Source organism: Grammomys surdaster, unplaced genomic scaffold (assembly GCF_004785775.1).
Source record: "Grammomys surdaster isolate TR1022 unplaced genomic scaffold, NIH_TR_1.0 63, whole genome shotgun sequence".
In the NCBI taxonomy this organism is placed as follows: domain Eukaryota; kingdom Metazoa; phylum Chordata; class Mammalia; order Rodentia; family Muridae; genus Grammomys; species Grammomys surdaster.
The window spans coordinates 23,613,455-23,638,509 of NW_021604565.1; the positions used below are offsets into that span (position 1 = coordinate 23,613,455).

Below are 25,055 nucleotides of genomic sequence, written 5' to 3' on the forward strand. Positions count from 1 at the left end.
CCTCAGATATCCTTAATCTAGGAGTTCCAGATGGTTGGGAGGCCACCTTGTGTGGGCAGGAAATTAAACATTGGTCCTCTAAAAGAAAAACCAGTGTTCAAAACCACTGAAGCATCTTTCTAGCTTAATATTTTAATGTATAAATTCATCCATAAATTCATCAAAAGATTTATTAAAACAACATGTGTTTTCATAGAAATATAATTGTATATCTAATAGTAAGTGCAGGCAAACAGTTTGGTATTTGGGTTAAAGAAATTGGAAATCGGACTAACATAAATTTTCTAATATTGATTAAACTATTTTAATCAGGTATGAAGGATATTATTCATACTTCATACACATAATATCAGTATCTTTAAGAATATGATGGCTTCTGAAGCTACTGCAACAATAGTGATAAACACTTTTAACTGTTTATGAAATAGAGTTCTGAAGGAGCAAATTACTTGACTTAACTGACATAATTAGCAGGCTGTCTGACATCAGTACAATGGCTCTCCATATGACGTCTGATGATTTTTTCTCCACTAATTACACTTCATCAGAGTATGCTTTGATGTGCTAGCTTTAGCATCCTAATTACTAAAGAACATTTACCAGAAGGATTTACAATAAAAAAGCTTGGTAGTCTCACATCACAAGACTGTTGACATTGTTACACAGTGGTGTCAGCAACTTGAAATTCTTATATAGAAAACATGTTGAGAATATGCCATCTACATGCAAATATTCACTTATAAATATTTACATTAAATACTGAGGTTCTGAAGTTAAATCATGTTTTCATAAAAACGTAAGTAATAATATTTCCCACATGCATAATTGCATATGATCCTTAATGACTATTGAATAGCAGGATATGTGAATAGATTATAAAATTTGATTTACATTGTCATCTATATCTCAACACAAGTATTTATCTTGCTCAGTAAAGACCATGATTGATTGACTATTTTCGAGAACAGGAAAATCTAATTTCAATTGTCATGCTTACTTACGCACACAGGATGGGAGCTGACCAGACCAATTGTGATCCTGCTGACATATCCTCACAGAAGAACCAATCAGACGAAAACCAGGGTTACACTGATACACAACTGTGTCTCTATAGCCATAATTTTCTCCAATGACTTGACCATTCACAATGAGTTCTGGAATTCCACAGTGACCCGCTGAAATTTGTCAAAAACGAGTTTTAATAATTTGACTGATTACTTTATTTGTGATTTATATACATAATTAGCTTTATTAAATATTTAAATATTCATACAGTATTAAAGAACATAAAGATAACTAAGATACATTCTGAAAAACAACAAGAATTTAAAAATTGAAAAAAAAATCACATAGTGGAATGGTCTCAAATAATATACAATATTTTGTTATATAAAAATTAATACCTAAGTAGTATAACTTTATGAATAAAGAATAAAACAATTTTAACGAAGAAAATTTATTATCTCAACTCTCCCAATGTGCTCTGTAGCTTTAGTATTTAAATATATTACCTCCACATCCTAACCACTCTACACTGAGTATAATTTCATTCTGGTTTTTATGTCCTAATTAGAAAACAAAGCATTATATAATCATTATATTCTACTACTTGATTTTGATTTTAAAAATAGGAAAATAAACAACTAAATAATGAAGATAGATCTAAGCTCCAAGCACAGCAAGTACCATTGGCTAGGAAGATTGTGGATTTTAGAGAAGAGCAGACTAATGACATTTTCCTAAGCCAGTATGATTCCTAACTGCTTTCTAAATACTTGCAACACCCACAGATAAGCATAGCTCTTCCCTGTCATCAAATGTTTCTTTCAGAAGCAGATCAAGTTCAATACAGTAAACAAAAAGGTCGAAATCCAGATAACAGCTGATATGCTGTGCTAAGCACCAATTGGAACATAAACATCACAACCTTACAAACAAGGCTCAGGGAACATTGCAGAAGAATGGACAGATAGAGTGTAAGAGCCAAAGAGCCTAGAAAATTGCTGTAATAATGTGTTTTCTATATATGATGAGGAAACTATACCCTTGAAATCTAAAGAGCATGGCAGTCTAAACAAGACCTGAAAAGTGATACCACCATATGACATGCCATTATGGATTGGAAAATTTCATAGAGACCCAATCATATATGAAAAATTATAAGTAATTAACTACCAAGGAAAGAAATATTAGTCATCTTCAGGGATAAGTCCCATAATTGGATATCTAATAGTAAGTGATTACCCATTAAAAAAATGTACATATGAACAACATTAAATGCAGCTGGAGAGACCTTGGTAGGAAAGGATGCACCTAACACTGCAGAAAATAATGCATTACAGTAGGGGTACCCAGGGGGTCCACCACACTCACAGAGGAGAAATGCAGAGTGGGGGAGGGGAGGCACTGTGTGAGAGGGGACCTGGAGAGGGGCAGCATTCAGGATGTAAAATGAATGAATAATTAATTAATGAAAATTGCAGCCAAACAGGTGTATTTATATCTTTGTATATATGTCTGTTCATGTATAACAAGAATAAGTAAAAGGGCCCATGGATATGAGAAAGAATGGGTAAATGGGAGGTGTGGAATAGGAACGATTACAAGGTTGCAGCAACTGGTGTAATGTTTTAATTAAAAATAAAGGTAAGATACAAAGGACTTCCCCAGAAGGGAAAAACAAACTTAATCATACCTCAAAATAAGTGCACTAACACTTTATAAGAACATACATAGTATATCAAATTAGAAACCTCCTAGAAAACAACCTGGTATAAAGTATTTTTTTTTTGATTTATGGTGCAGGAAGAAGGAAGAGATTCCCTTAGCCAAAATCATCCAATAACAAAAAAGATTGTAGACAAATCAAAGGATGACTTTAAAAAGTTGAAAACTTATGCTCATTAAAAGTTCTTATTAAGAAATGAAGAAAAAAATCACAGACTGAGAGAAATACTCATAAAGTGTGATTGAAATAACCATAATTGAGAACTGTAATTCATATTAAAATGTGTTTAAATATAAAAAAATCTTTCATACCATAAAGGAAAATCAGAAAATAGATAAAAATATAATTCAACAGAATAAAAACAGGAAGAGATGTTGGAAGTAGAAACGGAGATGCCACCGTTTAACCTTAGCAAAAGAAAGTCAGAAAATAGAGAAAAACGTTAATACAATTTTGCTAGACATCAAAAATCACAAAAATAATACGTGCTGAAGTGGGTTAAAGAACTTTAGAGAAATTTCATTTCTGGGCACTTATAGTCATGAATATATATTCTGCCAAAAATATTTTTACTGAAATACAATTTAACACAAATAGCTCCAGACTAGACAAAGAAGATGACTTTCAATAGAGCTACTTGGAAAGTACCCTATTTTTCAAGAAAATTCAGAGCAGGAATTGAAACAACTAATTCACATACCTAAAACTTTAAAGTAGAATCAGATTAGAGAAGCCTTCTCAAATTCAGGACTTTACTTATATAAATTTCTATAATATGAAGAACTCGCATATAGTGTTAAAAGTCTGTTATTTTCTCAGTTTGATAGGGAAGAAGGCAGGTGATTATAGCATAACATTAAGAAACTTTTTGGACCATTAGCAGAAGTCTGTTTTTATAATGATACAGTACACATTAGCAAAATTCATACAAAATGAATGTAATACACACACACACACACACACACACACATATTGTCCATGAAGACAGTCTCATTGTAGAATTATATATTGTAGAGGCTATATTGTTGACATTTAATATAAGCCCAAAATGATGATGGTAAGAGAAGAATTCCCAACAATATAATCCTACATATGTATGTATATGTGTGAAATTACATGTATAATATAACTATAATTTCTAGGAGAAATACTCATAAAGTACAATGATCAAAATCATAATCAGAATTGATTAAGAATTGTAATTCATATTAAAATGTGTTTAAATATAAAATAATCTATCATACCACAAAGGAAAATCAGAAAATAGAGAAAAACAGAAGGAAATGTTGAGGGTAAAATTGGTGCCACCACTTAACCTTAGCAATCTGGAGGCAGAGGTGGATGGATTTATATAGAAAAAATCTTATCTCAAAACAAAACAAAACCAAAAGAAAAAAGGTGCAAATGAAAACAAAAGCAAGAACCATACACAAATACAGATGTCTTGCTAATAATACAGATGCTAAGGTCTTTTATGATTCTTTACAGGTTATTGCAAGTGGTTGCAAGACAATTTAATCATAATCAGAATTGTCAAGGTCAAAAACTCAAGTGACAGCACATGATGGCAAGGATGTGGACAAAAGGCAATACTCCTCCACTGCTAGTGGAATTGCAAATTTGTAAAACTACTATGAAAATCAATCTTGTGGTTTCTCAGAAAATTGGAAAGAGTTCTACCTGAAGACCCAACTACACCATTCTTGGAGGTATACCTAGAAGATGGTCCACCATACCATGAGGACAAGTGCTATTTTCACAGCAGCCTTATTTGCAATAGCTAGAAGCTGGAAACAACCCAGATGTCCCTCAACCAAAGAATGGATTTTAAAAACTGTGGTTCATTTACAAATGCAATACTAGTCAGCTATAAAAAACAAGGACATCATGAATTTGCACACAAATGGATGGAACTAAAATCACATCATTCTGAATGAGATAACCCAGACCCAAAAGGAAATTATAAAAACGCATGGACAAAAATGGAGCAGAGACTGAAGGAAAGGTCTTCCATTGACCGGCCCAAATTTGGATCCATCCCATGTGCAGGCACCATCCCATGTTCAGATGCCGTACCCTGACACTCATACTGATCCCATGCTATGCTTGCACACAGAAGGCTAGCATGGCTGTCCTCTGAGAGACTCTACCAGCAGATGACTGAGACAGATGCAGATAATTACAGCCAACTATTAGACTGAGGTCAGGGAACCTATTGAAGAGTTAGGGGAAGGACTGAAGAAGCTGATGGGGATTGTAACTCCCTATGAAGAACAACAATACCAACTATCCCAGTACCCTCAGAGATCCCAGAGTCTAATCCTCCAACCAAAGAGTATACCTGGGCTGGTCTGTCACACCAGGTACATATACATGTAGCTGAGAACTGGCTTGTCTGGCTTCAGTGGGAGACGATGTCCTTAATCCTGTAGAATCTTGATACCCCAGGGAAAGAGAATGGTGGTGGAGATGAGGTGGGGGTGGATGGGTGGGAGAGCACCTTCTCATAAGCAAGGAGGAGGGGAAACGGGGTGAAGAACTCGAGGAACGGGGATCAGGAAGGGAGGCAACGTTTGTAAAGTAAAATAATTTGATTTTAAAAAGCATTGAAATGTAGATGGATATATGGCAAGCAAATCTGACAAAGGGTTAGTTTTATAATGAATCAGAGACATGTAAGCATCTGCCGCTGACTGTTCTTCCAATTAAGAAACACACAAAAATCACTGAGATGTAAGAAATAAAAAACCACTGTATCCCATTAAATAATCAGAAGAATATTCTGTTGGCCCAACTATGCCAAGGGGTTCTGTGTCAGAAAGGTAAGCTGAGAGTTAATGAATCCTTACGGTCAATTTCCAATGCAAGGCTGTAGGATTTTTGTTTGGAACCCTTCCCTTCCCAGCATCATTCTGGGTTTATATTAAATTTCAACAATATAGACTTTACCTTATAAAGTTCTACAACAAGATTCTCATCACAGACTCTAAAGTATGGTTTATTCACAAATACTTCTTCAATACATTTTTTCCAAGGAAAACAGAGTGTATTGTGGTGTTAAATCCATACACTATCACAAAATAGCACATAAAACACAATAAATGTTAACTTTATTGTGTAATTATAAAATATATTACAAAGAAATCATTTAATTTATAAATATACTAAAGATTCTGGACTTCAAATCAGTTAAGTAAAAGCACTTTAGGAAATATTAAAATATTCTTCTGTTCATGTAATCACTTATTAATGTACTAAGATTGGATCTGTTCATATTTTTATACTAGACACTAATGAATGAGTCCTCACATATGAAGAAACTATTTTACAGTTATAGCTGTTAAATGTAAGTTCCTACTCAAACTAAACATTTCATATTTCAAATAATGTATTCATGTAAACATTTTTTCAAAGTTAATAAATGTAGCATATGGTAACAAATGATAGACTCTTGTACCATTCACACTTAAATAGCATTTTTTAAAAAATATAAATTTTGAAGCAATTTAAAAATGAATACGTAAAATATCTAAAATATCAACAGGTGAATAAATCAACATTATCACTTAAATTATTTGGATAAATAAAATAAGCATGAATCATAGAAATCTCTTGATATCAAAGAAGTGACTGAAGCTTTTCAAAGTGGAAGTGATGTGGAAACTGTATTATTCTTTCCATGATAAAAGCAAAGGGACTGTTTGTTTGTTTGTTTGATTGATTGATTGATTGATTGATTCTCAGCAGATTTTTGAGCAAGCTCTAAGGATGAGAAAAAATGCTGTTGCCTAAAATCATCTTCAAAAACTATAGCTTAGTCATTTTTTTAATAGACTCTTTTTAAACATGGTGCACTTTATAATTTAAAAGAGGAGAAAAACTGAAATGTAGAGAACTGGCCGTAGCTTAGAATGAAGTGGCTGGTGTTAATCCGGTTTGTATATTTTCAGTAATTAGTCATAACTGTTCTATTTTCACCAGAGAAAGAATGTCTCTCCATAATGACACTGAAGATTCTTGATAGAAATACTAGCTGAATGATGTCAACGGTTAAAAGTTTTCTACCATGAGACATGTTAGTAATAAGCCTCTTCTGTTTTTAACCCTTTGTAAATAAATCAAAGTTGTCACCTCATATCAGGAAATAAGGTCACTTTCCCCTTGTGTGTTCTGGTTGGGAGGGAAAAATAAATTGAATTAAAACCCGTACCTAGACATCTGGTTTCTGATCCACTCCACAGACCAGAGGAAAGGCATTCCCGTACAGCAGAACCCACAAGCATGAATCCTGAATCACATGTGAAGATGGCAGTGGAGCCATAGGAAGTTTGAGTTCCAATCTTATTTCCATTTGGAGGTGTTGGTAATTCTCCACAGGAGATGACTACAAACAAAAAGTAAATGTGCATGAGACATGGTTGAAATGCACCTGTTAAAAATAGTGTGGTGCTTACACTTTGAGTCATCTTTCATTTTATTTTCTTAAATATGAAAATGGCATTTGTAAAATAAGTTTGAATGTGAGAGAAAAGAAAAAGACATGATAAAGTTTAATATTTATTATTTATGATTGGAAGAAGTGTAGCTCATTCATCCAAATCTTCCTTTAATTTTAGAGATTGAACAATGAGTATGAATTAGAAGCTATTATAATATTTAGAACTCTAGTTTTATTATCATTATTTCCTAACCTTATTTTTGTTCCACATGGCAACCAAAATCTCCTTTGGTTAACCAAAAACTTATAACCAAAACTTATAACCAAAAACTTATAAGAAAATGTTACCCACAGATACCACTATATATGCCAGATATAATATAGCTAGTTAACAATCATAATATCATTGGATTGTTTATTTACTTATAAAATATGAGTGATCGTGCTATATTTTATGCCATAAATGTCTTTTGTATTCAGGATAAAAGAATAAATTTTAATCTACGTGTCTTCTGAAACAAAGTAACAAATAGGTAAAGGAAGTTTGGAAGAATTTCAATTGACTATCCTTTATTAAGTTAGGTTGTTTTTACTAGACCCAGACAACTTTACACTGATAGTTTTTAATTTATTAAAAAATATTTTAGTTTCATGAGAATCTGGATATAGCTGCAATTTCAAAAATATCATGATATTAAATCATCTCAACAACTTTGCAAAAGTATGATAGTTTCTTATTTAGAAAATTGAAGATCAGAAAATATTTTGCTTAGATTATCTGAGTTAAAGACCATTTTTGCATTTACAAACTCTGTGGCTTTTTTGTAATAACACATTATTCAGTTTCATTTTTTAAAAAATAAAATATAAAAGTCTAAAAACCCTGCACAGTGAGTATCATGTAAACTATCAATAGACACATTATTTAGTTGCTAAAATAATATTTTTCATCCATACCTCATAAGTTAATTTTATTTATAATGTTTGGTAAACACAATTAGTGAGCTTTAAACTGTAATGTAAATAATTTTATTTATGCCATAGTGTTACTTGTTATAATGGTTCACATCTAAAATCTGGAAACTAGGAAGCCTATTTTGGGCAAGGACTTTGAGGATAGGCTTGGTAACATGTGAATCTCCCATCTCAAAGAAACATGCTCAAGGGTAGACAGAGACATTCTCATCTTTTCATGGGCGTGTTTTTAGAAAGAAGTAATACAAGACCTGAAATCACCAAGAAGAGCTTCTAAAACAGTATAAGCATCCTGAGTACTTACTTTGGCAGTACGGTCTTTCAGTTCTCCAACTCCAAGTACCATTAGGAAGGCATTCGATAGAAGCAGGACCAAGACCATGATAACCAGGATCACAACTGAAAACCACCTTAGTTTTGTATTCATAATGTGATCCATTCACAATTCTCCATCTTCCATGTTCCAAGGTAAAGGAATTGATACTTGGACATGTAACAACTGTGTAAATCCAAACAATAATTTAGATGCTAGTAAGGCAAGTACCACCCCAATACCTAAGGAGAGCTAGAATGTATTAGATCCTATGATGTCATTGCTTCAGTTAATTCTCTATTATGCTCTCCTAAGTAATGCTTGTTCATATTTCTCCATTAATCATTAATTATATCTGGTTCCTAATAAACTGTTAGAAGTTCTATGTATTAATGAGTTATTTCACAATTAATGAGCTATTCAATATATATGTATATTTTGAATATGTATAAATTATATATATATATATACATATATATATATATATATCCACCTAGAATCCCTGTTACTTTGCTCACTGTCATTCTTTATTATTAAAATGTTTATTGAAGAACTTAGTTTCAGAAAATGTGTTTGATCAGAGTGGTCTTTGTGAACAAGAGCTATAGTAACTCTGTTTGTTCATTGAAAAGTTGCTTAAGATATATAAAAGCAATATTAGGCATCTTTCAAAGAATACACATAATGGAACAATCCTCACTTTAAATGAAATAATGAGATTGAAATGTTAGTAATAACTGTGACAAGAAATTGAAATAGAGGAAATAAAGATATTACTTAAATCATCACTTTCATCAAAATAATTTTCAATTACATATTAGTATACGATGATAGTAACAAAAACAGTGGAAAATTCTAAATGTAAGTAAGAAGAAATATAGTAAGTCAAAGTTATGGACAATCTTAGCATCACTGCTCTTATAAACTTAGAGCTTGGTTTACTGAAATAAAACATTATTAACACATATTTTTAAAGGTTTCACATACAGTGAATTTGTTAATAAATGCTATTTTACAAAGTAAATAATACTTAGTTCCATAAAAATACAAATCTCATATTTGATACATTTATGTATTTTGGAGTTTGTAAAATTGAAAAAAATGCCTGTTTCCTGTCCTTCAGTATTTGATAACACCACACAAATCAATTAACTTTTATTTCTATACTAGGACATTTCGGGAATTAACTTTTAAAATTAATACATACAAGTTTAAGTCATATAACATACTAATTGCAAACTCCTGACTAATTTTCATGAGTGTACATACCAACACAGCGAGGGGTCTTGTTATGATTACTCCATGTTCCGTCTGATTGGCAGGTGGCGGTGGTGAGTTCCTTGGATGACAGCCTATACCCATCATTACAGAAGTAGGTAACTCGAGTTCCAACCAAGTAGTCAGTCGTAAGTATTCCTCCATTAGTTGGGGCTTTAGGAATCCCACAGGAAATTGCTAGAATACACATACACAATTACAGAAACAGAAAATACAAAATGTCTTCAGGAAATCTATAAATCCCAAACATGGAAAATTTTGGCGATACAATCAATTTTCCAAAAGAAATTTACAATAGATCACAAAAAGAACTTGTAAGAACTGTACATTTGGAATAATTTATTTTAAGCTAATAAAAAACTAATTGGTGACTCTATATGCTGTTCTTGCTTTTTTTTTCTTAGATTTTTTTGTCATCATGTATTTGGATGCATTCATAAAGACTATGTGGGAATCCAAGTCAGGTGAACAATGTTATGTCTAGTGTTCAGTGCATGACACTGAGCTACATTGCCTAATTGGATTTAATCAATAGATAATAAACATTATTAAGGAACCCAAAATTTTAATTGACATTTTGTCCAGAAAAAAACAAAAACAAAAAAAATACCATTGTGCACATGGAATTTGTTTGATACATACTAAGCCAGGATTTATTTTCTAAAAGATACCTACTGTCTCTATCAATTTCACTTTAGATGCTTTGTTATAAACTATGAAATGCTTAATTAAGGTGAGCATTAGTTTTTCTATGTCATGTTGTTCATATGAATTTATATTGTCACAGTTAATTATATTTACACATGTATTTCACTTCATATAAATTCAAAATACCATATAGAAATTCTGTATAGTGATGCATGTCCATGTTTGTTAAACACTCATGCAATCTGCAATTCTCATATGATTAACTATCCTATAGTTACTGTAACCTGTGTCTGACAGCATTTGAAACCATAAATAAAATAAGATTATTTTATCCAGCCAGAAACACTTTGATCTATGATGGTGTCCTGTCTGCAAGATACACTAGTATAATGATGAGACAAAGCTTGTGAGAGTAACTGTCCTATGTATGATTTTATGCAAAGTACATTCATGAGGTGGAATCGATACCACAAACTGCTTGGGTTACCAAGAACTTTAGATTAGGTAGCCTAGAGATGTACTGGGAGGGAGGGGGGAGAGAGGGAAGGAGGGAGGGAGGGAGGGAAGGAAGGAAACAAAGAAACAAAGAAACAAAGAAACAAAGAAAGTTGCACAGTCATAATAAAAGCGTTTCCTCCTGCAGCACTAAGCAACAAGTACAGAGAACTGCAAGCAGACATTAAGTAGACTAGAGAGATTCTAGAACACTCAACCAAAAATCATTATCTCCATCAAATGCCTTCCATCAGGGTTCAAGGAACCCTGATGAAGAGGCAGAAAGAGTGTAAAAGCCTTAGGGGATAGAGACAGTCAAGGAAACAAGGCCATCTAGGGACACTCATATGTGCTCACATAGACTGAGGCAGCATGCACAGACCATATACTAGTCTGCACTACATGAGATCCTAGAACAAAAATACACACATCCTTGTATGTATTAATTTTAAAGTGGTAACAGAATCCTATGCTTATACTCTTACTGATAAACACTTGCAAATGAAAATTGAGTTTTCTCTAATGGGATCTCAATGGGCAAACAGACTACTCTTAATGGTAGCCCACGTGTCCAGCTGTCGATGGCCAACAAAAAATGAACTCAATGGCATGTTTGTAGCTTCCTTATCTCATTCTGTTATATCATATATATATGAGTTTTTCTTTATTTCTCTTTTTAATTTTATCTTAATATTTTTAAATTTATTCATGTGTTTTATCTTCTCACTGCTTACCTTTCAGGTCATTTGTGTATATATATTTGCTTCCTGTTCAGTGTTTTTGGGGAATAGCTGAGTGAGTGAATAATAAGGTATCTGTATCTTATGCTTATTTCTGGGCTTATTTTCTTCTGTTTCTTTTCTCCTATCCTGTTGTTTTTACACCATTTGCATTTTTATTATTAGTTGTGTTGGTTTTGTTATTTTATTTTACTTTATTTTATTTTAATTTATTTTATTTTTATCCCTTAAAAGCTCCTTTGTTTTCTACTGAGAGAAAGAAAGGGAGTGAATAGGGATTGGACGGGATATAGGAGGAAACTGGGAGGAGGAGAGGAAGGGAAAACAATAATCAGGATATACTATCTATGAAAATTCTATTTTGAATAGAAGGGGAAAATGCAATTATTTCTGCTTGCTGTACTCATTAAGACATTTTAATATATTTATGTACAGTGTTACTCCACTAGCAACCAGATTTAGTATATATTATCTGCTGTATCTACTTTAGTGCATTACCATAACTATCAAAATAGTTTTTGGGTCCTGAAATAGATAACATTTAAAAAATTCTAGAATTAATTTTTTTCTTCGTAGCAAAATATATAAGAAACAGAAATGTGTGTTTCATTTATATTATAAAGGTCATTTCTGTTTATCTATATTTCATTTCGAAATAAACTTGTTCCCTTTTATTTTGTAAAATCCATCATGTGTTTAAATTCCTTATCTATATGAATGAGATATTGTAAACAGAATATAGAGAGTACAGCTTAGTCAGATGAATCCAAACCACGTAAAGCTGAATGGCAGAAGCAACACTGCAGAATTGTTTGCTCTATTGTTATTTCATGGCCTAAAGATTTTGAATAGAAATGAATACTGAATCAGAAATTTCTGATGTTAACAATCTCAGAAAATGTTATTATTCTTTCTTTTAATTATAATGTCTTTAGACTACCGTAGTAAAATTAAATGGTACCATGATACCTGTTTCAATCAATATTTATATTTTCTGATATTCATGAGGGTGATTGTAATTTTTAATAAGTTCTCATTCCTCAATACTCCCTGCCAATAATCAGATATATACTGAGTATCTACACTGACAAGCACCCACATATGCTCTTGGGCTTATGAAAGTACACATGTCACACATGAACACATACACATATACAGAGACACACACACAATATTGAACCTAGGTCATGGTAAAATAAATGTGGTTAAACGTTATGAGTTTCTCACATATTTAGGAAGAAGAGTTGTATCTTAGAGCTTTAGTATAAAATGCCATAGTCGACTGTACAAATATCTTCTTCATAAATAGCTCAATTTTATCTTATATAGTGGTTTGAATAAAAAATGCTCTTCATATACATGTGCTTTGTGCCCAGTTGATGAACTGCTAAAAGTATGAGAAGGTGTGGCCTTATTAGAGAAGATGTGTTGCTGGCAATAGGCTTTGAGGTTTCTAAAGCCCATGTCAGGTCCAGTGTCTCTGTTTTTTTGTGCTAACTCTCTATTCACTAATATTAGAGCATTATTTCTTGGGGATTCTTGACATATATTGAAGTCCAGCTGAGATATGAAGCCTTGGAGACTAAATAATTACTGAACTATTGAAATTTCCATTAGAAGAGAAGAGCCATTAGCAGTCTATACAGACCACAGCACGTAAGTTATTCTAATAAATCAGTTCTAATGAATCCCACTCTACTAAATTTAATATAGTAAACATGTAAAATTCTTAGTATTATATAAATAGTAAGCATCTTATTTTTAAATATTTTATAATTTATTTATGTTATACACATACACACAAACAGACACACACACAAACACACATAGAGGATATCCTCTATGCCCAAGAAAGAGAAAGATTGTATACAACATTGTTTAGGAGAATCATCAATAAGAGGCTATCATGGTTGCTACTTTACAGAATGACAGGAAAGCAGAACTTAATATTGACAGTGACTGGAAAGTCACTTTTTCATCAGAATACATAGTTTAGTAATGGGATGAAGTAATTCAGTTCCTGACACCAATCGCTGTGTAATTGTCAATCAGTGGCTATCCAATATCTTAAAAAAATAATTAATGGAAGTCAAACAAAGAGAGCTAAGGAAATTTTCTATTTATAACTTTCTCATACTATTTAACTAATACTGAAGTAAGCAACTATCAGGATGTCTAAGATATTGACAGGCAAGAAGAATAGTTCATTGAAGAACACAAACAAGAGTGACATTAAAAGTCTGTTCAATATGAATGGCTCTTCCCAGTGACACCAGTAGAAATACCCAAACAGATCACATCTCCAACAAACATATTTTTACAAAATAATATTTTATGCATGTTTTGATAAAAACAATAGATCAGTTTGAACTACAAGATTGAATAATTTTACAAGATCCAATCCATTTCTTTTCAATGTTACAACATGCTTATTTTAACAATAAAAGAATTTGAATAAAAATTAATAAAAGAGTAATTCACCATGTATAAATGTGATAGCATATATTTAAAAATTAGTGATATTATAGCGTTGACTCTAGAAAGAAACTGAAAACATGCAGAAACTTTAGGATGATTTTCTTTAAAGATAAATTCAGTAATTCAGTGGTCTGAATTATCAGGGGCTCACAACCACCTGAAACTCCAGTTCCAGCATCATCTAAAGCTACCAGTAACTATGAACATCTGTATTAACCTGCACATATTCACACATAAACACACACACACATACACACACACAAAATTAAACCAACTGAAAAATACAACTATATTAAATTTTTCAATTTAAAGATTATGTATCTATTATATTTTTATATATATATATATATATATATATATATATATATATATATATATATGAAAAATCTTTATGTAACTATAATGTAAAGTTTTAGTATCAAAGCATTTTTAACTATATATGATTTAAGGTTAGTTTACTTCCTATGATAATTATGAGATCTAATATTACTTTACAAATTTTATAGCTGGTTTCAGTAAGCTCTCTGTCATACTAAACAATAGTTACCAGTATTATTTGTTTACTGAAACTGTTTTTCCTTTTTAAAATTAGAGACAGCAGCACTACTACAGACACCTTTATATTCTTGTTTACATTTGGAGATGATTTAGAGTGCATATAAGTGTATATGCAAATATTTGTATATGTTAATGTGTGTACATATACATATATGTGTGTGTATATAATTTTCATGTTTCGAAAATAAAGTGATGAATTAAATACGTTACGAAATTTAAATCAAGCAAGGTAGCGATGATGCATAGCTTTAATCCCAAGACTCCAGAGGCAGAGGCAGCCGATAGTTCTCAAGAGTTTGAGGCCAGTATGGTCTATTTAGGGAGTTCAAGGACAGCCAGGACTTCACTGAGAAACCTTATCTTGGAAGGGGGAGGAGAATTTTAAGTTTCATGCTATTATTTTGTGTAGGTGAAGTTTACTTTGATTTTGTTTATGCTACCTAAATTAAAAAAACCATTACCTTTCACATAACACCTTAATCAAAAGTTCATTTGTCATTTTCTTATCACAAGATCCAATGCTCAGAATGTTTTGCTTTGTAATAAATTAAAAATGAGAATGGAAATATATTTCTGTTGAACAAGGAAATAAGAGAAAAATAACCAGATAATTACTTAGAATCTTTCTCATAAATTTGATCTTTGAGAGCATAATTTTGTATACTTTGTACTAAAAATCTATATTGACCTTATCCATTCTTAATATTATCTTTCTATACAGTAAGTCAATTTTCATCATTTTAGCACTACAAAGTAATTGCTATGATAAGTTTATGGCTAACATATGTATTTAAGTATAAACTTGTGACTTGAAGATCATTTAACACCAAGAGAAGTTGTCAAATTTTGTATGTCTCACAATCAACTTCATGCTTTTATTCCTGATTTCCAGGGAAGGCTCTATGATGTGACTTTTCTTTCAACATATTTCATATAGTTAATTAATTAATTAATTATTGTATTTATTTACATCCTCAATATTCTCTCTCCATCCTGGTCCTGCCTCCCAGGCTTATTCCCCATTCCCCATCCCCTTTGCCTCTAAGAGTGTTTCCCTTCCCCCCTCCCCATTCCCCTTCCCTGGGGCATCAAGTGTCTACTAGAGTAATAGCATCCTCTCCCTCTGAGGCCAACAAGGCAGTCTTCTGCTAAATATGTGCAGTCATACGGGGTGGGAAGGGGCACCACTTGGACCAGTCCATGTACTTTTAAATTTGTATATTTAACATTGTGTATTTTGTAATTAATGTAAAAATATATGCTTAAGTTGTATTAATGCATGTTTCCATTTGGGGATAAGGTACTTCACCTTGACAGGCAGGGACTGGTGCATCCCATGAATGATACCCATAGGATGATTTTCTGCAAACCGCACTGCTTTTCCCAACGAGTCTGAACCCTCGGTCACAGGCCCAGCGAACCACACTGTTCAGTTGTCCCCCTGTCTGACTGATGATGTATCCATGAGGTGGAGATTCTGGTGTGCTACAGTAGAAGGCTTTTCAAAGACAAAATAATCGCTGCTTAATTAACAATTAGACATTCCTTATCATCCAAGCTTGTAAACAATTATACAATTAATTAGTTGTTATTTCAATTCAATGACCATTGCACAACAATGACCATCGTATATTTTAATTTCTTTTAAAATGTCTACTTTCATGGCTTGCATGTTGTTTAACAGTACCTAGACTCTCTAATACTTTTTATTATCATCAAAAATGTCTCCTGCTTTTAAATGCATTTGGTCACCTATCAATGTTCAAAAGCTCTGGTATAGAGCATTGAATTACCTTAAATGTCATAGCTTGGGAGATATAGTAGAGTCTGTTGTTTACATGTCACAGTGAAGTTGTGTATCATAGTAGGGCATCAATTTCATTTTGACTACTGATAAAATGGACTTTCCTATTGATATTCTATTACAGTAACCTATGTGATTACTTATAGCATTAAAGATATTGCCAATAAAATAAAACATTATTTTTCCTGAAGTCTGAAATGACAAAAGATAATGTCTGTAGACTTTCCATATACATACTTTAAAGACCATTCATTAAGTCATTTTATGGCTATGTTTTAAAATGTCATTGTCATCTAAGGACATAGTAAGGGAAGATAAATAGTGATGAGCATTGAATTTAGAATATGTCAGTAACTGTCACTTCCTACAGGAAAATGTACAAATTTACCATGTCAAACAGTTGTTGATAGCTAAAAATAGTGTTTTCTTTAAACCTATATCAAAAGTTGCAACAGATGTTAATGAAAATAAAAATTGACTCACAACATAATCAATATATTGCTTATAGTTGTTTCATTTGAACAATTTTTTTTATTTTGTTCAAATAACATAAAATGAAAATTAATGTAACAAATTCAATTTTTTAGGCATAAAAATAAAATAAAATTGATATATTTCATATGAATCAAACATTGACTAAATACAAACAGTCTTAAGTATGTCTCAAGCATATATGTTTGAATGTTCTTTCATCTCCAGATTGATTAGGATACACATTTTGTAAGCAAATTAATAATGTGTTAGTTTACTTTTAAGTTTGGAAAAAGCAATTACAATCTAATTATAATTATCGGCTCATTCTTTTAAAATAAAAGTAGCAAGGCAGAATTATTTTATCTGTAGATTATATGTAAAGATTTGTACATTTTTAATTGTACAATTTATAATTATTAAAATTCATATAAATGAGCCAGTATCTATTCTATACAGTGAAAACCATAAATTGTTCACAACTAAGAATTGTATCAAAGCTATTTACAAAACATTTATAGTTAAAGGGATTCACAGTGATCATCATCCTGGTAAATATAATTTCAACACTGAAGAAAGACATATTCTTCTAGCTCAGACTCATAGCTTTTACTATCATCTAGGATTATTAATAATGAAAATAATACATCCCTCCTATAATGGAGATCAGTATATATTCAAATACCACCGACTTTCTATCTTTATTTCAAAAATAGTATTCCTTAATATGAAAAGGAGGGCATATAAAATGATATCATCTCGATATTAAAACATATATTGACATTTTCAAATTCACATGCTTTTAACTATTCTACTTGTTCACTTTACATCCCTCTCACTGCCCCCTCCTGGTCACATTTATAATTGTAGCTTTTCAATTGTGCTCAATAATTTGTCTTTCAACAGTTAGGATACTTTAGTAAGTACTACAAAAGATGGAGATTATCTGTAAAACGATATTGTTTCTACTTAAAGTCATTCAATGTTAGTTTTTTAAGAGATCAGATGATACATATACTTTCACTATAACTATTTTCAGAAAGTTAAGGGAAACAAATCTATTGAAAAAATTCAAATATTCAGTTTGGATTAATTTATAATTAATTAACTTACAATTATTCTAACTTGTAAACACTGTATAGGCTTTTAGTATGAGAAAAGATCAATTAAAGGACAGGGTGGAATTATTCCATCACAGATGAAATTGAGGAATAGAGATTACCTCCAGTTTTTCAAGAAACAAGAGTGGAGGGTCTGTAAATTTTATCAATACTTAAGATATTTATAGTTAGATTTCTCTGTTTTTGGTTTTTCTTATTTTCTATGTGTCAGTTTTTTTCTGCATGCATATATGTGTACCAAATACATGCTGGTTACAAGTTGAGATCAATAGATATGACAGATCCCCAGTAAGAGGTGCTACAAAACGGATTCATTGTAAGAATTCTACAGATCCTTGTAATCCATGTTTTCTTTTTATAATTTTTCATTGGATATTTTATTTACATTTCAGATGTAATCCCCTTTTCCCTATTCCTCTCCCACCCAGGAACCCCCTATCCCATCCTCCTTCTTCCTGATTCTATGAGGATATGCACCCACCCACCCTCCCACTCCCACCTCGCCACCCACGATTTCCCCCACACTGGGGTGTCCAGCCTTCACTGGGCCAAGGACTTCCTCACCCACCTATGCATGACAATGTCATCCTCCCCTACATATACAGCTGGGGCCATGAATCCCTCCCTATGTGCTCCCAGGATGATGGTTTAGATCCTGAGAGCTCTAGTTGGTTGGTATTGTTGCTCTCCTCATGAGTATGCAAACCTCTTCAGCTCCTTCAATCTTCTCTCTAACTCTTCCATTGGGAACCCCATGATCAGCTCAATGGTTAGCTGTGAGCATCCACCTGTGAGCACCCCATATATTTCAGGCTCTGGCAGACCTCTAAGGATACATCTATATCAGACTCCTGTCAGTATGCACTTCCTGGAATCCACATCAGTGTCTGCCTTTGGTGACTGCACACGGGATGGATACCCAAGTGGAGCAGTCTCTGGATGGCCTCTCCTTCAGTTTCTGTCCCATACTTTGTCTCCATATTTGCTCCCATGAGTATTTTGTTACTCCTTCTAAGAAGGGCCAAAACACCCACACTTTGGTCTTCCTTGTTCATGAGCTTCATGTGGTCTGTGAGCTGAGTCTTTCTTAGTCCCCATCTTAACTCTTTAATGACAGTCTTAATGATGATAGAGATGAGATACTTGCTACAGTCATAAACATCACATACCAATGTATCTTATCCTGAAGCCCTTTTTGTTATTGCCATGGTCTGCAGACCATTGAAGAAATACTTCATGACCATTGCTTGTTACATTAAAAGCAGCTGAATAATCTCCACTGAGAGAAATAAGCACTGGACTCTGAATATTTGGACCTTTGAAAAGAAAATAACATAATATAGATATAAATAAATGATTATATCCTCATGTATCTCCAGTGTACATATTTTTACAGTAATATTAAGTACTGAAGTTTTTACACTCAATGTACCAAATCAATAATAAGGAAACTAATACAAAATGATAAATCATAAAATGTGAAGTATTTTCATGTTTTCTTTAAACGTCAGTTCACAACAGTTATCAAAGTAATGAAGTTCTTCATATAGAATGGAGTCTATGTCATTAACAATATCTGTAGGATAAAACAAAATGTTTGTATTGAATATCTACATGTATGGTTTGGGTATTTGGACTAAACTTATGATTATCCAGAAAATATAACCCATGGTTACCATCAAACACCTGAAGAACATCAAATTCTTTTTCTGTCTGGAAGAATTCTACAAACATGCTGATGTTATAACCCTTTTCTACTGAGATGCTCCATGTACACATCTGCAAATTTGGGTAACTGTCAGGATATCCAGGACTCAGTATCACTCCTGTAGAATCCAGTCGTAGTTCATTGGCAGGACAGAGCACTATAAAAGAAGGCATCATTACAAATCTTTTGGAACATAAACAAAAGTTGTGTTTTTAATACCAAATGCTTGTTTATATTTATTAACTATAAAGAAGATAATTGTTGATTTGTATTACTGTTAAAGAAAGATAGTAATTTGTGTTAAATAACAGTTTTATTAAGGTACTAATTAAAATATGAAATGAAGCCCTAAAATTTATAGTATTTATTTCTTCCTTTTATTACATCGAAATGCACTTTTTATGAGAAATAGTTACATGAAAAAAAGATAATACATTTTGAATTCCTCACATTTTTCCAATTATTCTTGTATTCTTTTATATTTCACTCTATCTCTCTTATCTACATGTTAGTCTCATACCTTATTATCCTTCTTTTTAAAAAAATTTTTCTTCTCTTCCTATTCTTTCAACTCACACAGGTGTGTGGACCAGTAAAAAACCATAGCGTTCTCTCAAGGCTCATGTTGTTATTTCTGGTCTCAGGAAAGTAATTAAAACCATGCAGACTTTATATAATTCCCAACCAGCAGTTACCCTGCAGCTCCTGGTGTTAGTTCCAGATTCTATATATTGGTTAGAACAAAAATTCCTATTTCATATTGCTTCTGGCTCATAATGAGATATTCCAAGAATAAAAAATCAACATAATTATGGTCTACTACTTTCCACTAACGTTAATGATTTTAACTCTTGTGTTTGCTTTGTTTGAATATTAGAACAGATAATATATTTATGTATTTTAATTTGGGTTTGAAGATAAAGAATAACTAAATCATCAGGCCTTTATTACACAAAGATATCATCTAAAATATAAAATAAAAGATCATACGGTTTTCAGTGTAAAATTGTTCACTATGAGTCATATGGTTCAGAAATGAATCCATATACATCAAACATGATTAAGGCTTGTATAAACCAAAACTGTCTGTTAAAATAAAGGATATGACTATAACAAAGCATCCTTTACAACACTGTCAAATGCTTTTAATGTTAGGTTGTACCATACTTCCAGCGTTTTCACTGAGGAAACTGTAGTGATCATGGAAGAATTGGAATACATAGTTCTTTAGGTTTTGACAGATTGGAAATTAATCACATGCCATTCTCTGATTCAACTATCATGTATGTAGTTTTACGATTTTGACATTATACCTCACTAAATCAAAATAATTATAACTTGATCTTATTAATCTGTTTAAATTAATTATGCCTGGAAATACTATATATAATGAATAAAATTAACTTAAACAGATAAATGGTTTCATATTAATAGGTTAGAGGGTTATTTAATATTTTAGGTAATTTATTATTTTTAATTAATGTTTCCATATAGTACAAGATTAGAAAAAGTAAATAAAAGAGTAAATTATAGAAATGTAAAGAGACTCTTCAACTATGGAAAAAAATTGAAAGATTTAAAAAGAAAATGGTCCAGAATTCATTTTCAAATTTTTGTAAGTTACTATAAAATACAGTAATAAAATAGTATTGTTAAATGTAAGTGTGACCTAGGCTCGAATATGAAAATAACAATCTGTCTTTTAGAAAAAATAACAAATAGCAAATAATATATAAATTGACTGAAACCTATAGATTTTGAAAATTTTAAAAGGTTGAGTACTTTGGCAATTTTGTGAATTTTAACTTAAAACTATTAAGTCAGTTTTTTGCTTAATAACTTGTCAACTATTTCATAAAGAAACATCATAGAAATATTCTAAAGGACAACAATTTACATACTGGTTAGCCTCTAAAGTGTTCTGCGATTAGATATTAAACAAAGAATAATAAGACAGAAGTACTCTGTTGTGATTAATATAAGAAAATTCTGATTTTAGAACAAAGACACGTTGTGAAAACATAGGAAAAGCAGGGCTGGCTGTGAAATACTAAGGTTGTCCAGATTCCTTTGCTTACTTTCATGTAAGAATTATTGGATTAGGATTTATCACGGAAACTTTCTAAAGTCTAATAATGAAACATAATAAAACAGTTCAATGTTGTTCAAATCAGCTACCATATATAAGTTACTGTAAGATATACTTATGGCCAGCACAAATCAACTGTACACAGTGTTTGAACATCTTAACTCTATTAGTCTTTCAGATCCTATCATTAACTGCCTTGGTGACAGAGTAAATTCCTTCAGATCCGTATCCAGTTCTCTGAAATGTCTCCTTTCATGTTTTACAGACATTCAGACAATCTTTTCACTAAGCGTTTTCTAATAAAATTTTCACTGCCCATTTTGGAAGTCAGGGTTTCTTGCCTTCATCAAGCTGTATCTGACTCATACCCAGTTACTTATCATTATTTACTGATTCCTGAGATACATGGTTTGCTGTGATTGGGAGGATTGGCCTCGTCTTCTACTGTGATACTTATGTAGTAAGCTCTATCAAAAGTTACTATTTTGTTTGTTTGCTTGCTTGCTTGCTTGCTTGCTTGCTTGCTTTGGTATGTGTCTATCAGCTTAATCCTCATCTTCTTATTCTTATATATGGTAAATAGGGAGTTCTATAGCAAGTGATTAGAATACTTTTTTCCTAATAAAATTAATTATAACCTATGACTTTCTTTTAGGGATTTTTCCCTTTTTCTTTTCCTTTTGACTTTACCTTGTAGAGAAAAAAGTCCTTCATATAAGTTTCACTGACATGCTAATTATAAAAAATTAAATCTCAAAACAATGAAAGATGTTTTTAATTGCCACTTTGAATAAATAATTGAGTTTTATACTTCAAAGTCACATTATCAATACCGAAAATATTTTATTTTTAATTTTTTTCTATTCTGACTTAAATACAAAACAAATCTTTATGAATTCAATACCTACAAGTTAGGTGTTGCTTTGTGTGCAATCTCAGCACTCACGAGGCAGAGGCTAGTGAAACTCCAATATGAGTCTAACCTGGACTGTTTATATATACCAAGATCCTGTCTCAGAAAATAGAGTAAGTAAGCAAATAACTGTGAAACATCAGTACCCTGACAAACCGGAGGTGCCCCGTCCATCTGCAGCCGCTCTCCCAATCTGCATGTCAGAATTGCATTGCCAACCAGTGTAAATCCCGGAAGACACTGATATCTGATAATATCGCCTGTTAATGAAAAAGAAAGCAGGTAGCATTCAGACAAGCTGCACAGTATAACTGACGAGCTGTTTTAATTTGGGAGCAGAATTCTTTGCATTGGCATTTAGAAATATGATCAATTATAAGCAGGGATAACTCTTGAACATGAAAAAAATGAGGCTTGAGAGCACTGATCAACCATGACTGAAGGTAAAAGTTAACTACTGGTCCAGGTTTCTTGATGGATTCCAGCTACATTGAGCTGTGGCCAGAAAGAAATAATTTGGTTTACATAGGTCTGATGCTCATATTGTTAGAAGATTGCCATCTATTGTTTATTACTAAAGTATCTGTCATGGGTTATGAAACACCATTTCTTTAAGCTCACAAAACAAATGTAATGTTTTAGAAAAACAACACTCACAGATGTTTTTGACAACCCATAGATGTTTTTCAGTGTTCCTTTCCTTCTTTTGACTGTTTTCCCTCCTTCATAATCTCAACAAATCCCATCAACCTACAGGCTATTCCAATTGTACTTTTTACATTTATTTGTAAGAAAGATAGTTCTGCTATGTTATTCTTTATTCTTCTTTATGCTATGTTATTCTGTTGTTCTTTAAAAGTAATTTTAAAGTCTTTACCTATTTCAAATTCATCATCTTCTGTCAGAATTTCTGCATTAGGGACAGGTGGTGGAGGCTGGCACACTCTTAGTTGGTAGGCTAAAAAAATAAACATTCTGTGTTTATTCCTTTTCTGAAAAGCTCAATGTATACACATACAAGAAAAATTACAAAACAATTTTTGAAAGAATAAAATATATTCTTATTGTTAACACTCAATTACTAATTTTTTTTAAAATCCTAGAATCAAAGTAGAAAACAATTACTTCTTTAGCTGGTAGAATATCTTTGTGTCTAACACTGTATTTCTGCCCCCTAAACTCTGTTAAGTGGGTTGTAAAACCTTGTTGTTTTTGTTGTTATTGTTTTGTTGTTATTGTTTCTTGGCATGATCACAATTTAGAAAGATGCATTTGTGTCTTTATTTGTTCAGTAGTGTCTAGACTCAAGGTTCATCACAGAACTCCTTGTACTTAGGAAAGTTACTGATATTTAATGATAACTCATTATGTCGACCTTTCCAGGCAAACGTACAAACACTTTGCTAATAATATCTCAATTGGCCTTCTTAAAATTATCTTGTATCTATGTAACTAGTTCTATAATGATTTCCATCCTACCAGTGAGAAAACTATTGAAAGAAGGCTTAAAAGAACCCAAATCACACAGCTGTATTGTGCTGAGCTCAGTGTGAACATACTGCATCTTACTTTAGAATTTTAGTTCATCCTGGGACATCAATGTACCTGTGAGATAAGTGTGTGGGAGTGTAGCATTTGCAGTTATTATTATGGTTTTAAAATAATGATCCTGATTCAAGCTGGTATTTGATTTATTTAAAGACCATCAAAAGTCTCTGAAACCAAGCCTCATAGAAACTAATTCAAAGACACCTAAAATCAATGATACCACTATATTTTATTAAATTTTGTTTTCAAACATACTAAATGATTCTTCAATTAAGAAACAAGTTTGCAACTTCAGAAAATGAACGTTTTACATGTGCTGTTTTGCTATTTATGCTGAAAAGAAAGATAAAGTGAATGTTACATAAAAAATTTGTTCAACATGACTAATACAGAGAATAATGAGAACATATTTTAATATTCTTTTACTTAAAAGCCTACATCTTCAATATTTCACCTATTACAAGGATTACTGTCAAACTTAGGAACATCAACCAGACACGTTAAGAATGACTCCTCCTATAAGGAAATTACAGGAATAAATGCTAAGAACAAGGAATGTGCTGCCAGTTCAAAATGATGCTAAACCACAGAGGGCATTTAAGATTCAGGGAGGAAAGAAAAGAAATGTTGCACACAAACTTCAGTGATGGATTCTTAGTGAATCACTATCCCTTAACCAGAAGCCATTTATAGAAGGCTAATTAGCTAGAAAATATCCAATTTGGAAGGAAAGAAAGAATATACACAAAC

At 32.1% G+C, this 25,055-nt stretch overlaps 1 protein-coding gene across 3 annotated transcripts in view; it reads right to left on the reverse strand.

Moving 5' to 3' along the window:
* Positions 1 to 25,055, reverse strand: part of Csmd3 (CUB and Sushi multiple domains 3) — a 1,130,934-nt gene that overhangs the window by 61,829 nt on the left and 1,044,050 nt on the right. For 2 of the 3 annotated variants that reach the window (XM_028765583.1, XM_028765601.1), the window contains 9 exons: positions 23,635 to 23,715; positions 22,904 to 23,017; positions 19,724 to 19,912; positions 19,217 to 19,363; positions 15,961 to 16,149; positions 9,724 to 9,909; positions 8,446 to 8,640; positions 6,939 to 7,112; positions 1,002 to 1,175 (listed from right to left, as the gene is read on the reverse strand). In XM_028765583.1, coding sequence (XP_028621416.1) covers positions 1,002 to 1,175; positions 6,939 to 7,112; positions 8,446 to 8,640; positions 9,724 to 9,909; positions 15,961 to 16,149; positions 19,217 to 19,363; positions 19,724 to 19,912; positions 22,904 to 23,017; positions 23,635 to 23,715 — 1,449 coding nt within the window. The remainder of the gene's footprint in view (positions 1 to 1,001; positions 1,176 to 6,938; positions 7,113 to 8,445; positions 8,641 to 9,723; positions 9,910 to 15,960; positions 16,150 to 19,216; positions 19,364 to 19,723; positions 19,913 to 22,903; positions 23,018 to 23,634; positions 23,716 to 25,055) is intronic. The other variant, XM_028765593.1, reaches the window with a different exon arrangement.